Below are 18020 nucleotides of genomic sequence, written 5' to 3' on the forward strand. Positions count from 1 at the left end.
GACACACAGGGAAACACACACAGCAGTAGTTGTTGAATTGATTGATCTGTGAACTATACTGTGTGTCTGGAGGACAGTATTGATCTGTGAACTATACTGTGTGTCTGGAGGACAGTATTGATCTGTGAACTATACTGTGTGTCTGGAGGACAGTATTGATCTGTGAACTATACTGTGTGTCTGGAGGACAGTATTGATCTGTGAACTATACTGTGTGTCTGGAGGACAGTATTGATCTGTGAACTATACTGTGTGTCTGGAGGACAGTATTGATCTGTGAACTATACTGTGTGTCTGGAGGACAGTATTGATTTGTGAACTATACTGTGTGTCTGGAGGACAGTATTGATCTGTGAACTATACTGTGTGTCTGGAGGACAGTATTGATCTGTGAACTATACTGTGTGTCTGGAGGACAGTATTGATCTGTGAACTATACTGTGTGTCTGGAGGACAGTATTGATCTGTGAACTATACTGTGTGTTTGGAGGACAGTATACACAGTTGTTGTAATTAATTCATTTCTAGATGTATTGCTTGATTGATTGGTTGATTGCTGAATGTCTTGATTAACCAGGTCTGAACTATGCAGCCTGTCTGGAGGACAGTGACCACAGCGGAGGAGGCAGTGAGCTGGTCATCTTCTCTTCGTCCACGCCGGGTAACTTCTCCCGGGAGGAGTGTAACTCTATGTGTTACGGGGCCTCCCAGCGCTACGGGGGCCTGGGGGCCCGGAGGGAGTGTCTCTGCAGCACCAACTATGAACCCAACCGCATCAGTGAAGCTCAGTGCTCTGCTGCCTGCACCAAGCCTCACGTCATGAAGGTGGACGGACACTGGCTAACCACTTCCTCATCACTTTTTCTTTGTTGTAACTTCCTGGTTACTTCCTTGTTTTTGTTATGACGTCCTGATTACTCCCTTGTTTTTGTTATAACTTCCTGATTACTTCCTTGTTTTTGTTATAACTTCCTGATTACTTCCTTGTTTTTGTTATAACTTCCTGATGACTTTATTATTGAAAACAATTTACATTAGTACATGTACAGTGTCTTCAGAAAGTATTCACAGCCCTTGACTTTTTCCACATGTTACAGCCTGAATTTAAAATGGAACACACTGCGATTTGTCACTGGCCTACCCACAATACCCCATAATGTCAAAGTGGAATTGTGTTTTTAGACATTTTTACTAATTAATTCAAATGCAAAGCTGAAATGTCTTGAGTCAATAACTATTCAACCACTTTGCTATGACAAGCCTTAATACGTTCAGTAGTAAAAATGTGCTTAACAAGTCGCATAATAAGTTGCATGAACTCACTCTGTGTGCAATAATAGTCTTTAACATGATGTTTGAATGACTACCTCATCGCTGTACCCCACACATACAATTATCTGTAAGGTCCCTCAGTCAAGCAGTGAATTTCAAAACAGATTCAACCACAAAGACCAGGGAGGTTTTCCAATGCCTTACAAAGAAGGCCGCCTATTGGTAGATGTGTATATAAATAAATAAAAATACATTGAATGTACCTTTTGAGTATGGTAAAGTTATTAGTTACACTTTGGATGGTGTATCTATACGCCCAGTCACTATAAAGATACAGGCGTCCTTCCTAACTCAGTTGCCGGAGAGGAAGGAAACCGCTCAGGGATTTCACAGTGAGGCCAATGGTGACTTTAGAACAGTTACAGAGTTTACTAGCTGTGATAGGAGAAAACTGAGGACGGATCAACAACATTGTTACTCCAACATAGTTAGTCCACAATACTAACCTAAATGACAGTGAAAAGGTCTGTTACATTTAAAAAAAAATCTAAAACATGCATCCTGTTTGCAATATGGCACTAAAGTAAAATTGCAAAAAAAGTGGCAAAGAAATAAACTTTGTCCGGAATACAAAGCGTTATGTTTGGGGGAAATCCAACACAACATATCACTGAGTACCACGCTTCATATACTGTATATACAACTTTTTTAAGTTTGACTTTTTTGGGTGGCTGCATCATGTTATGGCTATGCTTGTCATCGGCAAGGACTAGGGAGTTTTTTTTAGGATAAAAATAAATGGAATAGAGCTAAGCAAAATCCTAGAGGAAAACCTGGTTCAGTCTGCTTTACACCAGACACTGGCAGATTAATTCACCTTTTAGCAGAACAGTAATCTAAAACACAAGGCCAAATATACACTGGAGTTGGTTACCAAGACGACATTGAATGTTTCTGAGTGGCCTAGTTACAGGTTTTGTCATCAATCGGCTTGAAAATCTATGGCAAGACTTGAAAATGTCTGTCTAGCAATGATCAACAACCAACTTGACAGAACAAATATTGTACAATCCAGATGTGCAAAGCTCTTAGAGACTTTCCCAGGAAGACGCACAGCTGTAATCGCTGCCAAAGGTGTTTCTACAAAGTATTGACTCAGGGGTGTGAATACTTATGTAAATGATATATTAGAGTATTTCATTTAAAATAAACTTGCAAAATGATGTAAAAGCATGTATTTCCATTTGTCATTATAGGGTATTGTGTGTAGTCATTTTAAAGGCTGTAACACAACAAAATGTGTAATAAGTTAAGGGGTATGAATTCTTTCTGAAAGCAGTGTACATAGTAACGTACAGGACAGATGTAGCAGCTCAGTATTGTGATTTACAAAGTACTGTAATACCAACTGTAGCTGTCTTCTGATTGGTTAAAGTAGTGTGGTGGGACTAACTCCAACTTTGTTCTGATTGGTTAAAGTAGTGTGGTGGGACTAACTCCAACTTTGTTCTGATTGGTTAAAGGAATGTGGTGGGACTAACTCCAACTTTGTTCTGATTGGTTAAAGAAATGTGGTGGGACTAACTCCAACTTTGTTCTGATTGGTTAAAGGAATGTGGTTGGACGTTGGCCCATGACGTCTTTGTGGTGGACTTCACTGCGTTACTCCCTCCTTTCCCTCCCGTCAGCGTCCACTCCTCCGCTCATCTGTCCATCCTCTCTTCGGTGACCCCTGTCACTCTCTCCTGGGACTTCGGTGACCTTTCACCCCGGGTCAACGCTACGGAAACGGTCGACATGACAACGCGTCATAAATACGCTGTACCTGGGCGCTACCCTGTCAGTGTCACCGCCTGGGCCGGACCCAAGGAGGTAACCTTTTATCATTTAGTTCTATCATTCTATCATTCTAGAGGTAATTCTATCATTCTAGAGGTAATTCTATCATTCTAAAGGTAATTCTATCGTTCTAGAGGTAATTCTATCGTTCTATCATTCTAGAGGTAATTCTATTGTTCTATCGTTCTAGAGGTAATTCTATCATTCTAGAGGTAATTCTATCGTTCTATCATTCTAGAGGTAATTCTATCGTTCTATCATTCTAGAGGTAATTCTATCGTTCTAGAGGTAATTCTATCGTTCTATCATTCTAGAGGTAATTCTATCGTTCAAGAGGTAATTCTATCGTTCTATCATTCTAGAGGTAATTCTATTGTTCTATCGTTCTAGAGGTAATTCTATCATTCTAGAGGTAATTCTATCGTTCTATCATTCTAGAAGTAATTCTATCGTTCTATCATTCTAGAGGTAATTATATCGTTCTAGAGGTAATTCTATTGTTCTATCATTCTAGAGGTAATTCTATCGTTCTAGAGGCAATTCTATCATTCTAGAGGTAATTCTATCGTTCTAGAGGTAATTCTATCGTTCTATCATTCTAGAGGTAATTCTATCGTTCTAGAGGTAATTCTGTCATTCTATCATTCTAGAGGTAATTCTATCATTCTAGAGGTAATTCTACCGTTCTTTCATTCTAGAGGTAATTCTATCATTCTAAAGGTAATTCTATTGTTCTAGAGGTAATTCTATTGTTCTAGATGTAATTATATCATTCTAGAGGTAATTCTATCATTCTATCATTCTAGAGGTAATTCTATCGTTCCAGAGGTAATTCTATCGTTCTATCATTCTAGAGGTAATTCTATCGTTCTAGAGGTAATTCTATCGTTCTATCATTCTAGAGGTAATTATATCGTTCTAGAGGTAATTCTATCGTTCTATCATTCTAGAGGTAATTCTATCATTCTAAAGGTAATTATATTGTTCTAGAGGTAATTCTATCATTCTAGAGGTAATTCTATCGTTCTAGAGGTAATTCTATCGTTCTATCATTCTAGAGGTAATTATATCGTTCTAGAGGTAATTCTATCGTTCTATCATTCTAGAGGTAATTCTATCATTCTAAAGGTAATTATATTGTTCTAGAGGTAATTCTATCATTCTAGAGGTAATTCTATCGTTCTATCATTCTAGAGGTAATTCTATTGTTCTAGAGGTAATTCTATCATTCTAGAGGTAATTATATCGTTCTAGAGGTAATTCTATCGTTCTATCATTCTAGAGGTAATTCTATCATTCTAAAGGTAATTATATTGTTCTAGAGGTAATTCTATCATTCTAGAGGTAATTCTATCGTTCTATCATTCTAGAGGTAATTCTATTGTTCTAGAGGTAATTCTATCATTCTAGAGGTAATTCTATCGTTCTAGAGGTAATTCTATCGTTCTATCGTTCTAGAGGTAATTCTATCGTTCTATCATTCTAGAGGTAATTCTATCATTCTAGAGGTAATTCTATCATTCTAGAGGTAATTCTATCGTTCTAGAGGTAATTCTATCGTTCTAGAGGTAATTATATTGTTCTATCATTCCAGAGGTAATTCTATCATTCTAGAGGTAATTCTATCATTCTAGAGGTAATTCTATCGTTCTAGAGGTAATTCTATCGTTCTATCATTCTAGAGGTAATTCTATCATTCTAGAGGTAATTCTATCGTTCTTACCTTGGATGTTAAAGAGCTGAAACCCTTTTTAGTCTTGTACACTGTAAGTTACACAATACACAAGAACCCATGCTTGGATGTGTGTGAATTTACCAGAATATGTGTGTGTGCATGCACGTGGGGGTCCAGTTGTGTGCACGCAGGGAGGTGAGAGTGACTCTGCCCCCTCGGTTGGAGCTGCACTGCCCACCGCTGACCGTAGCCAATCAGAGCCTGGCGGTAAGACTGGTCAGCTGGGGGGGCGAGGGTGTGGCGGTGGACTGGAGGATCACTAAGGACGGACAGGAGGCCGCCAGAGGTCAGAACACACACACACAGTCTCGTCCTCCCTCTGTGAGTGCCTGTGAAGTTTTCTCTCTTTCATATTCTGTTCTCTCCTCTGTTTCTCTTCAACTCTGGTGTGTCCATCAATGGCTCTGAGTTAGAGAGGCTGGCCGCACTACAAACCGGAGAATATAGTAAAGGAGAGAGAAGAGGAAGACGAGGGTAGAGAGAGAGGCTGGCCGCACTACAAACCAGAGAATATAGTAAAGGAGAGAGAAGAGGAAGACGAGGGTAGAGAGAGAGGCTGGCCGCACTACAAACCAGAGAATATAGTAAAGGAGAGAGAAGAGGAAGAGGGAGGAAGAGAGAGAGGCTGGCCGCACTACAAACCAGAGAATATAGTAAAGGAGAGAGAAGAGGAAGAGGGAGGAAGAGAGAGAGGCTGGCCGCACTACAAACCAGAGAATATAGTAAATGAGAGAGAAGAGGAAGAGGGAGGTAGAGAGAGAGGCTGGCCGCACTACAAACCAGAGAATATAGTAAATGAGAGAGAAGAGGAAGAGGGAGGTAGAGAGAGAGGCTGGCCGCACTACAAACCAGAGAATAAAGTAAAGGAGAGAGAAGAGGAAGACGAGGGTAGAGAGAGAGGCTGGCCGCACTACAAACCAGAGAATATAGTAAAGGAGAGAGAAGAGGCAGAGGGAGGAAGAGAGAGAGGCTGGCCGCACTACAAACCAGAGAATAAAGTAAAGGAGAGAGAAGAGGAAGACGAGGGAAGAGAGAGAGGCTGGCCTCACTACAAACCAGAGAATATAGTAAAGGAGAGAGAAGAGGAAGACGAGGGTAGAGAGAGAGGCTGGCCGCACTACAAACCAGAGAATATAGTAAAGGAGAAAGAAGAGGAAGACGAGGGTAGAGAGAGAGGCTGGCCTCACTACAAACCAGAGAATATAGTAAAGGAGAGAGAAGAGGAAGACGAGGGTAGAGAGAGAGGCTGGCCGCACTACAAACCAGAGAATATAGTAAAGGAGAGAGAAGAGGAAGACGAGGGAAGAGAGAGAGGCTGGCCTCACTACAAACCAGAGAATATAGTAAAGGAGAGAGAAGAGGAAGACGAGGGTAGAGAGAGAGGCTGGCCGCACTACAAACCAGAGAATATAGTAAAGGAGAGAGAAGAGGAAGACGAGGGTAGAGAGAGAGGCTGGCCTCACTACAAACCAGAGAATATAGTAAAGGAGAGAGAAGAGGAAGACGAGGGATGAGAGAGAGGCTGGCCTCACTACAAACCAGAGAATATAGTAAAGGAGAGAGAAGAGGAAGACGAGGGTAGAGAGAGAGGCTGGCCGCACTACAAACCAGAGAATATAGTAAAGGAGAGAGAAGAGGAAGACGAGGGTAGAGAGAGAGGCTGGCCTCACTACAAACCAGAGAATATAGTAAAGGAGAGAGAAGAGGAAGACGAGGGTAGAGAGAGAGGCTGGCCGCACTACAAACCAGAGAATATAGTAAAGGAGAGAGAAGAGGAAGACGAGGGAAGAGAGAGAGGCTGGCCGCACTACAAACCAGAGAATATAGTAAAGGAGAGAGAAGAGGAAGACGAGGGTAGAGAGAGAGGCTGGCCGCACTACAAACCAGAGAATATAGTAAAGGAGAGAGAAGAGGAAGAGGGAGGTAGAGAGAGAGGCTGGCCGCACTACAAACCAGAGAATAAAGTAAAGGAGAGAGAAGAGGAAGACGAGGGTAGAGAGAGAGGCTGGCCGCACTACAAACCAGAGAATATAGTAAAGGAGAGAGAAGAGGAAGAGGGAGGTAGAGAGAGAGGCTGGCCGCACTACAAATCAGAGATTATAGTAAATGAGAGAGAAGAGGAAGACGAGGGTAGAGAGAGAGGCTGGCCGCACTACAAACCAGAGAATATAGTAAAGGAGAGAGAAGAGGAAGACGAGGGTAGAGAGAGAGGCTGGCCTCACTACAAACCAGAGAATATAGTAAAGGAGAGAGAAGAGGAAGACGAGGGAAGAGAGAGAGGCTGGCCTCACTACAAACCAGAGAATATAGTAAAGGAGAGAGAAGAGGAAGACGAGGGTAGAGAGAGAGGCTGGCCTCACTACAAACCAGAGAATAAAGTAAATGAGAGAGAAGAGGAAGACGAGGGTAGAGAGAGAGGCTGGTGTTAGAGGACAGGGTGGGGATGAAAAACAGAGATGCGTTATTTTAGTCTGGAATACAATGGCTAGTAGTCTTAAAGTAATGCTTTAGTCTGGCTGTCTGGAATACAATGGCTAGTAGTCTTAAAGTAATGCTTTAGTCTGGCTGTCACATATTTGAACTTTCTCTTCTCTATCTCTCTCTTCTATCTATCCATCTCTCTCTCTCTCTTCTATCTATCCATCTCTCTCTTCTATCTATCCATCTCTCTCTCTCTCTCTCTCTCTCTCTCTCTCTCTCTCTCTCTCTCTCTTCTCTCTATATCTCTCTTCTCTCTATCTTTCTCTTCTCTCTCTAGCTCTTCACTTTCTATCTCTCTCTCTCCCAAATTAAGCCCAAATTAAAATTATACTTTGTGTCTGTTAGAAAAAGTCAACATTTTCTACAACAGAGCGAAAGTAAACAAAAAATAGAATGTTAAAAGATAACATTTACTTTCTCCCTCTCTCTCTTTTTCTGTCACTCTCGTTCTTTCACCATCTCTGTCCTTCCTTCTTCCTCTTTCTCTCTCCTCTTTCTCAATTCATCACGTTTTGTTGGCATGACGAGGTATTATCTTACATTGGAAGGAAACGGCACACAGAAACAGCACAGTTGTGGTATTTACAACAAATAACATTGATCTCTCAACCCCCCCTGTCCCCCCTGTCCCCCCCCCAGCCACACCATATTGTCCCAGGGATGCGGTGTTCCATGCAGACTCGTCCCAGTGCTTCCAGTTGGTTCCAGGGGAGTTCAGCTGGTCTGAAGCCAGGCGACAGTGCTCCTCCACAGGGGGAGACCTGGCCGTGGTCCGCACTGACCCCCTACGCCTCCTGCTGGCCCACAACGTCACACAGTGAGTAGTGGGAAGAGGAGGGGGTGGGGGGCTGGTGTGTGTGTGTGTGTGTGTGTGTGTGTGTGTGTGTGTGTGTGTGTGTGTGTGTGTGTGTGTGTGTGTGTGTGTGTGTGTGTGTGTGTGTGTGTGTGTGTGTGTGTGTGTGTTGTCACACATTAAGTTGGCTGGTGTAGCTCGCTATCTGTTTCTCTGTTTATGGCTTCCTACAGTGAGACATAGTCATATACACACACACACACACACACACACACACACACACACACACACACACACACACACACACACACACACACACACACACACACACACACACACACACACACACACACACACACACACACACACACACACACACACCACATCACACACACCACATATTCATATACACACACGTTCAAAAGCTTATTTTTATTGGTCAGTCTGTGATATGGCTTTTTCTTTGCAACTCTGCCTAGAAGGCCAGCATCCCAGAGTCACCTCCTTTACTGTTGACGTTGAGATTGGTGTTTTTCGGGTACTTTTTAATGAAGCTGCCAGTTGAGGACTTGTGAGGCATCTGTTTCTCATACTAGACACTCTAATGTACTTGTCGTCTTGCTCAGTTGTCTACCGGGGCCTCCCCCTCCTCTTTCTATTCTGGTTAGAGCCAGTTTGCGTTGTTCTGTGAAGGGAGTAGTACACAGCGCTGTACGAGATCTTCAGTTTCTTGTCAATTTCTCGCATGGAATAGCCGTCATTTCTCAGAACAAGAATAGACTGACGAGTTTCAGAAGAAAGTTCTTTGTTTCTGGCCATTTTGAGCCTGTAATCGAACCCACAAATGCTGATGCTCCAGATACTCAACTAGTCTAAAGAAGGCCAGTTTTATTGCTTCTTTAATCGGAACAACAGTTTTCAACTGTGTTAACATAATTGCAAAATGGTTTTCTAATGATCAATTAGCCTTTTAAAATTATAAACTTGGATCAGCTAACACAATGTGCCATTGGAACACAGGAGTGATGGTTGCTGATAATGGGCCTCTGTACGGCTATGTAGATATTCCATTAAAAATCTGCCGTTTCCAGCTACAATAGTCATTTACAATATTAACAATGTCTACACTGCATTTCTGATCAATTTGATGCTATTTTAATGGACCAAAAAATGTGCTTTTCTTTCGAAAACAAGGACATTTCTAAGTGACCCCAAACTTTTGAACGGTGGTGTACTACACACTCTACCAGGTAGACTGTAGTCCATCTATATTGTAGGTGTTATTTTAAAGGACATTGACCCTAAACTTTTGAACGGTGGTGTATATATATATAATTATTATTTTGACACATATTTAACTACACACTCTACTACTTGTATATATAATTATTATTTTGACACATATTTAACTACACACTCTACTACTTGTTTAGATGATTTCTTGTTTTGGTTGTTTTGGTTTTTCTCTTCCTCTATCTTCCTCCATCTTGTCTTTCTGTTTAAACAAACAATCTTGTGGTATTTGTTTCATTAGTCCATTGTTGATATATTCCCCAAAATGTTTTGCTTGTCAGCAATCAAGTTTTCAAGATATGTAACTTTTAAAATGCAGAAATCATCCCCGTATGATCCATTTTGTATTTTTAAATATATGAAATATGTAGGATATTGGCCTGTTGGGAACTACAACTCCCTACTACATCACGTAGTTTGTTGGGAACTACAACTCCCTACTACATCACGTAGTTTGGCCTTGATCTGATGTATCTCTAGAGAAACTGCACATTGAGACTCAGAAACAATTATAATTGAACCGACGTCGGTAAAGAAGTTGTTAAAAAAAAAACGGAAAATAACAGAAATGTCAGTTAATTGCTCAGCGCTAGTAGCAGTTCAGAAGAAATGAGTTGTAACACAGAGGATTGTATCTGACATCAGGTCCTCACTGTACAGCAGGGTTTACACCGTCTGTGTGTGTGTGTGTGTGTGTGTGTGTGTGTGTGTGTGTGTGTGTGTGTGTGTGTGTGTGTGTGTGTGTGTGTGTGTGTGTGTGTGTGTGTGTGAGTGTGTGTGTGTGTGTGTGTCTCACTGCTCCACACCCATCATTAACCTGAGGGCTGAGGCTCTGCTCTTAGGAGGTGGGGGGGATATGCTGTTGAAAAGTCTACAGATGGATGAACATCAACAGTATAGATGGACTACAGTCTACCTGGTTGAACATCTATAGATGGACTACAGTCCACCTGGTTGAACATCTACAGTATAGATGGACTACAGTCTACCTGGTTGAACATAGAGTATAGATGGACTACAGTCTACCTGGTTGAACATCTATAGATGGACTACAGTCTACCTGGTTGAACATCTATAGATGGACTACAGTCTACCTGGTTGAACATCTATAGATGGACTACAGTCCACCTGGTTGAACATCTACAGTATAGATGGACTACAGTCTACCTGGTTGAACATAGAGTATAGATGGACTACAGTCCACCTGGTTGAACATCTACAGTATAGATGGACTACAGTCTACCTGGTTGAACATCTATAGATGGACTACAGTCTACCTGGTTGAACATCTATAGATGGACTACAGTCCACCTGGTTGAACATCTACAGTATAGATGGACTACAGTCTACCTGGTTGAACATCTATAGATGGACTACAGTCCACCTGGTTGAACATCTACAGTATAGATGGACTACAGTCTACCTGGTTCAACATACAGTATAGATGGACTACAGTCTACCTGGTTGAACACCTACAGTATAGATGGACTACAGTCTTCCTGGTTGAACATCTACAGTATAGATGGACTACAGTCTACCTGGTTGAACATCTACAGTATAGATGGACTACAGTCTACCTGGTTCAACATACAGTATAGATGGACTACAGTCTACCTGGTTGAACACCTACAGTATAGCTGGACTACAGTCTACCTGGTTGAACATCTACAGTATAGATGGACTACAGTCTACCTGGTTGAACACCTACAGTATAGATGGACTACAGTCTACCTGGTTGAACATCTACAGTATAGATGGACTACAGTCTACCTGGTTCAACATACAGTATAGATGGACTACAGTCTACCTGGTTGAGCATCTACAGTATAGATGGACTACAGTCTACCTGGTTGAACATCTACAGTATAGATGGACTACAGTCTACCTGGTTGAACACCTACAGTATAGATGGACTACAGTCTACCTGGTTCAACATACAGTATAGATGGACTACAGTCTACCTGGTTGAACATCTACAGTATAGATGGACTACAGTCTACCTGGTTCAACATACAGTATAGATGGACTACAGTCTACCTGGTTGAACATCTACAGTATAGATGGACTACAGTCTACCTGGTTGAACACCTACAGTATAGATGGACTACAGTCTACCTGGTTGAACATACAGTATAGATGGACTACAGTCTACCTGGTTGAACATCTACAATATAGATGGACTACAGTCTACCTGGTTGAACATCTATAGATGGACTACAGTCTACCTGGTTGAACATCTATAGATGGACTACAGTCTACCTGGTTGAACATCTATAGATGGACTATAGTCCACCTGGTTGAACATCTATAGATGGACTATAGTCCACCTGGTTGAACATCTATAGATGGACTACAGTCTACCTGGTTGAACATCTATAGATGGACTACAGTCTACCTGGTTGAACATCTATAGATGGACTACAGTCTACCTGGTTGAACATCTACAGTATAGATGGACTACAGTCTACCTGGTTGAACATCTATAGATGGACTACAGTCTACCTGGTTGAACATCTACAGTATAGATGGACTACAGTCTACCTGGTTGAACATCTATAGATGGACTACAGTCTACCTGGTTGAACACCTATAGATGGACTACAGTCTACCTGGTTGAACATCTACAATATAGATGGACTATAGTCCACCTGGTTGAACATCTATAGATGGACTACAGTCTACCTGGTTGAACATCTATAGATGGACTACAGTCTACCTGGTTGAACATCTATAGATGGACTACAGTCTACCTGGTTGAACATCTACAGTATAGATGGACTACAGTCTACCTGGTTGAACATCTATAGATGGACTACAGTCTACCTGGTTGAACATCTACAGTATAGATGGACTACAGTCTACCTGGTTGAACATCTATAGATGGACTACAGTCTACCTGGTTGAACATCTACAATATAGATGGACTACAGTCTACCTGGTTGAACATCTATAGATGGACTACAGTCTACCTGGTTGAACATCTACAGTATAGATGGACTACAGTCTACCTGGTTGAACATCTATAGATGGACTACAGTCCACCTGGTTGAACATCTACAGTATAGATGGACTACAGTCTACCTGGTTCAACATACAGTATAGATGGACTACAGTCTACCTGGTTGAACACCTACAGTATAGATTGACTACAGTCTTCCTGGTTGAACATCTACAGTATAGATGGACTACAGTCTACCTGGTTGAACATCTACAGTATAGATGGACTACAGTCTACCTGGTTCAACATACAGTATAGATGGACTACAGTCTACCTGGTTGAACATCTACAGTATAGATGGACTACAGTCTACCTGGTTCAACATACAGTATAGATGGACTACAGTCTACCTGGTTGAACACCTACAGTATAGATGGACTACAGTCTACCTGGTTGAACACCTACAGTATAGATGGACTACAGTCTACCTGGTTGAACACCTACAGTATAGCTGGACTACAGTCTACCTGGTTGAACACCTACAGTATAGATGGACTACAGTCTTCCTGGATGAACATCTATAGATGGACTACAGTCTACCTGGTTGAACACCTACAGTATAGATGGACTACAGTCTACCTGGTTGAACACCTACAGTATAGCTGGACTACAGTCTACCTGGTTGAACATCTATAGTATAGATGGACTACAGTTTACCTGGTTGAACACCTACAGTATAGATGGACTACAGTCTACCTGGTTGAACACCTACAGTATAGATGGACTACAGTCTACCTGGTTGAACATCTACAGTATAGATGGACTACAGTCTACCTGGTTGAACACCTCAGTATAGATGGACTACAGTCTTCCTTGTTGAAAGTCAACATACAGGTGATATGTTACTGATATCTGTAGATAGTCTACCTGCATAAAGTGTTACCCCCTTCATAATTTTCACCTTTTCTCCTCCCTCGTCCTCTCCCCTCCTCTCCCCTCCCCCCTCCTCCTCCTCCTCTCCCCTTCTCTCACCTCCCCTTTTCTCTCATCCCCTTCTCCCCTCCTCTCCTTCTCTCCTCTCCTTCTCTCCTCTTTTCCTCTCCTCTCCTCTCCCCTCCTCTTTTCTCCTCCCCCTCTCCTTCTCCCCTCCTCTCCCCTCCTCTCCTCTCCTCTCCTCTCCTCTCCTCTCCTCTCCTCTCCTCTCCTCTCCTCTCCTCCTCTCCTCTCCTCTCCTCTCCTCATCTCCTCTCCTCATCTCCTCCCCTCGTCTCCTCTCCTCCCCTCTCTTCTATTCTCGTCTTGTCTTCTCTCTCTCTCTCTCTCTCTCTCTCTCTCTCTCTCTCTCTCTCTCTCTCTCTCTCTCTCTCTCTCTCCTCTCCTCTCCTCTCCTCTCCTCCATCTTATGTAACAACTCACTTCTTCATTGTTTTCTTTTTGGCACAAAGACCTCTCTTTCTCTCCCCTCTATTTTCCTCAGTTCTAGTTTTCTCCAGATGTGAGTATTTGGCTGCTGGAGCCATACAGAGAGACGTTCAAAAAATAACAGGAGAACGGGTGTGTGTGTATCGAGAATAGGAGAAAGCGAGACGAAAAGAGAGAGAGAGATGGAATGCGGGAGAGACATTTGAAAAATAACAAGAGTGACGGGTGTGAGTGTGTAACGAGAGAAGAGAGTGTATAACAACGAGCAAAAGAGATACAACCACTTGGAGAGAGAGAGAGAGAGAGAGAGAGAGAGGGAGAGAGAGAGAGAGAGAGGAGAGAGAGAGAGAGGGGGAGAGAGAGAGAGAGGGGGAGAGAGAGAGAGAGAGAGAGAGAGAGAGAGAGAGAGAGAGAGGGAGAGAGAGAGAGAGAGAGAGAGAGAGAGAGAGAGAGAAAGAGAGAGAGAGGGGAAAGAGTGAGAGACAGAGAGATAATTTGAATGAACTCTGCTCTGTAATAAAGGCCTGTTGTGCCGTTCAAACGTCCAGAGAGCAGAAACAACCATTCCATTTGGAACTCTCTGCACAGGAGTTCAAGTGGATCAGGAACCAGTTTGCCTGAGCTTCTCGGCAGTGGGAAAAAGTAGGTTCTGAAACTAGGTGGTTTCGTGACACAGTTTAGAAGTAAATCCTGTAACTAGTGTTCATATTGTAACACAGTCGTTTTATATTCAACTCATTACAGCAGAGCTATACTGTCAGAGCTCAGCTATAGCACGTCATGAGGTGCACATGTACACACACACACACATGTACACACACGTACACATACACACACACACACACACATGTACATACATACACACACATGTACAGTGGGGAGAACAAGTATTTGATACACTGCCGATTTTGCAGGTTTTCCTACTTACAAAGCATGTAGAGGTCTGTCATTTTTATCATAGGTACACTTCAACTGTGAGAGACGGAATCTAAAACAAAAATCCAGAAAATCACATTGTATGATTTTTAAGTAATTAATTTGCATTTTATTGCATGACATAAGTATTTGATCACCTACCAACCAGTAAGAATTCCGGCTCTCACAGACCTGTTAGTTTTTCTTTAAGAAGCCCTCCTGTTCTCCACTCATTACCTGTATTAACTGCACCTGTTTGAACTCGTTACCTGTATAAAAGACACCTGTCCACACACTCAATCAAACAGACTCCAACCTCTCCACAATGGCCAAGACCAGAGAGCTGTGTAAGGACATCAGGGATAAATTGTAGACCTGTACAAGGCTGGGATGGGCTACAGGACAATAGCCAAGCAGCTTGGTGAGAAGGCAACAACTGTTGGCACAATTATTAGAAAATGGAAGAAGTTCAAGATGACGGTCAATCACCCTCGGTCTGGGGCTCCATGCAAGATCTCACCTCGTGGGGCATCAATGATCATGAGGAATGTGAGGGATCAGCCCAGAACTACACGGCAGGACCTGGTCAATGACCTGAAGAGAGCTGGGACCACAGTCTCAAAGAAAACCATTAGTAACACACTACGCCGTCATGGATTAAAATCCTGCAGCGCACGCAAGGTCCCCCTGCTCAAGCCAGCGCATGTCCAGGCCCGTCTGAAGTTTGCCAATGACCATCTGGATGATCCAGAGGAGGAATGGGAGAAGGTCATGTGGTCTGATGAGACAAAAATAGAGCTTTTTGGTCTAAACTCCACTCGCCGTGTTTGGAGGAATAGAAGGATGAGTACAACCCCAAGAACACCATCCCAACCGTGAAGCATGGAGGTGGAAACATCATTCTTTGGGGATGCTTTTCTGCAAAGGGGACAGGACGACTGCACCGTATTGAAGGGAGGATGGATGGGGCCATGTATCGCGAGATCTTGACCAACAACCTCCTTCCCTCAGTAAGAGCATTGAAGATGTGTCGTGGCTGGGTCTTCCAGCATGACAACGACCCGAAACACACAGCCAGGGCAACTAAGGAGTGGCTCCGTAAGAAGCATCTCAAGGTCCTGGAGTGGCCTAGCCAGTCTCCAGACCTGAACCCAAAAGAAAATCTTTGGAGGGAGCCAAAAGTCCGTATTGCCTAGCGACAGCCCCGAAACCTGAAGGATCTGGAGAAGGTCTGTATGGAGGAGTGGGCCAAAATCCCTGCTGCAGTGTGTGCAAACCTGGTCAAGAACTACAGGAAACGTATGATCTCTGTAATTGCAAACTAAGGTTTCTGTACCAAATATTCAGTTCTGCTTTTCTGATGTATCAAATACTTATGTCATGCAATAAAATGCTAATTAATTAATAAAAAATCATACAATGTGATTTTCTGGATTTTTGTTTTAGATTCCTTCTCTCACAGTTGAAGTGTACGTATGATAAAAATTACAGACCTCTACATGCTTTGTAAGTAGGAAAACCTGCAAAATTGTCAGTGTATCAAATACTTGTTCTCCCCACTGTATATACACACACACACACACACACGCTGTAGATTTTACTGTGACCCTAGTGTTCTGCTACCACACGTAACTGACGTATGTGTGTGTGTGTGTGTGTGTGTGTGTGTGTGTGTGTGTGTGTGTGTGTGTGTGTGTGTGTGTGCGCGCGTGCGTGTGCGTGTGTGTGTGTGTGTGTGTAATCCTATGAGGAGAGGACATTGAGGTCCATACAATGTGAAGGTTTTTAGTAGCCATGTCAGAGGTCTGACTTCTCTTCACGTTTAACATCACCTGGTCACGGTTCTCTAACCTGTGTGTGTGTGTGGTCTCCGTCGCTAACATGTGTGTGTGTGTTCTCTAAACGTGTGTGTTCTCTATAAGGTGTGTGTCTATAAGGTGTGTGTCTGTAAGGTGTGTGTCTGTAAGGTGTGTGTCTGTAAGGTGTGTGTCTGTAAGGTGTGTGTCTATAAGGTGTGTGTCTGTAAGGTGTGTGTCTGTAAGGTGTGTGTCTGTAAGGTGTGTGTCTGTAAGGTGTGTGTCTGTAAGGTGTGTGTCTATAAGGTGTGTGTCTATAAGGTGTGTGTCTGTAAGGTGTGTGTCTGTAAGGTGTGTGTGTTCTCTATAAGGTGTGTGTCTGTAAGGTGTGTGTCTATAAGGTGTGTGTCTGTAAGGTGTGTGTCTATAAGGTGTGTGTCTGTAAGGTGTGTGTCTGTAAGGTGTGTGTCTGTAAGGTGTGTGTCTATAAGGTGTGTGTCTGTAAGGTGTGTGTCTATAAGGTGTGTGTATGTAAGGTGTGTGTCTATAAGGTGTGTGTCTGTAAGGTGTGTGTCTATAAGGTGTGTGTCTATAAGGTGTGTGTGTCTGTAATGTGTGTGTTCTCTACAGGGAGCGGGGTGTTTGGCTGGGTCTCAGTGACGTGGACTCTCCAGGCTCGCTGCGCTGGGTGGACGGCTCGGAGGCGCTGGAGGGCGAGGGCGGAGGGAGAGACCGGGCTACGCTGGTCCGGGGGAAAGTGTGTGTGTCTCTAGACCACACAGCTCTGCCCAGCTCACACCCCTGCAGCACTAAACGGGCCTACTTCTGTCAGTACAGCCCCCAAGGTAGGAGGCTACACACACACACACACACACACACACACACACACACACACACACACACACACACACACACACACACACACACACACACACACACACACACACACACACACACACACACACACACACACACACACACGCGCGCGCGCGCGCGCTTGGCGGGGCCACTCTGTTGACTCTTCCTTTACAGCAGCTGCAGTCCCCCCCACCGCGACTGTCTCTCACACTGTTACATACCAACAGGGCCATCAAGTCCCGTTGTGACACACCGTAATCACACGGTGTAGACAGAGGAACACACCAAGGTTACACGCTCTTCTTTATCAGTAGTACTACTAGGATAACGGTTTCTCCAGTAGTACTACTAGGATAGTGTTTTCACCAGTAGTACTACTAGGATAGTGTTTTCTCCAGTAGTACTACTAGGATAGTGTTTTCTCCAGTAGTACTACTAGGATAGTGTTTTCTCCTGTAGTACTACTAGGATAGTGGTTTCTCCAGTAGTACTTCTAGGATAGTGTTTTCTCCAGTAGTACTACTAGGATAGTGTTTTCTCCAGTAGTACTACTAGGATAGTGTATTCTCCAGTAGTACTACTAGGATAGTGTTTTCTCCAGTAGTACTACTAGGATAGTGTTTTCTCCAGTAGTACTACTAGGATAGTGGTTTCTCCAGTAGTACTACTAGGATAGTG

The 18020-nt window shown here is 43.1% G+C and overlaps 1 protein-coding gene across 1 annotated transcript in view; it reads left to right on the top strand.

Moving 5' to 3' along the window:
* pkd1a (polycystic kidney disease 1a) overlaps positions 1-18020 on the top strand; it is a 175601-nt gene that overhangs the window by 46458 nt on the left and 111123 nt on the right. The window contains exons 5-9 of the mRNA XM_055907434.1: positions 578-825; positions 2884-3144; positions 4964-5132; positions 7967-8144; positions 17115-17329. Coding sequence (XP_055763409.1) covers positions 578-825; positions 2884-3144; positions 4964-5132; positions 7967-8144; positions 17115-17329 — 1071 coding nt within the window. The remainder of the gene's footprint in view (positions 1-577; positions 826-2883; positions 3145-4963; positions 5133-7966; positions 8145-17114; positions 17330-18020) is intronic.

This window comes from Salvelinus fontinalis, chromosome 40, assembly GCF_029448725.1.
Source record: "Salvelinus fontinalis isolate EN_2023a chromosome 40, ASM2944872v1, whole genome shotgun sequence".
In the NCBI taxonomy this organism is placed as follows: Eukaryota; Metazoa; Chordata; class Actinopteri; order Salmoniformes; family Salmonidae; genus Salvelinus; species Salvelinus fontinalis.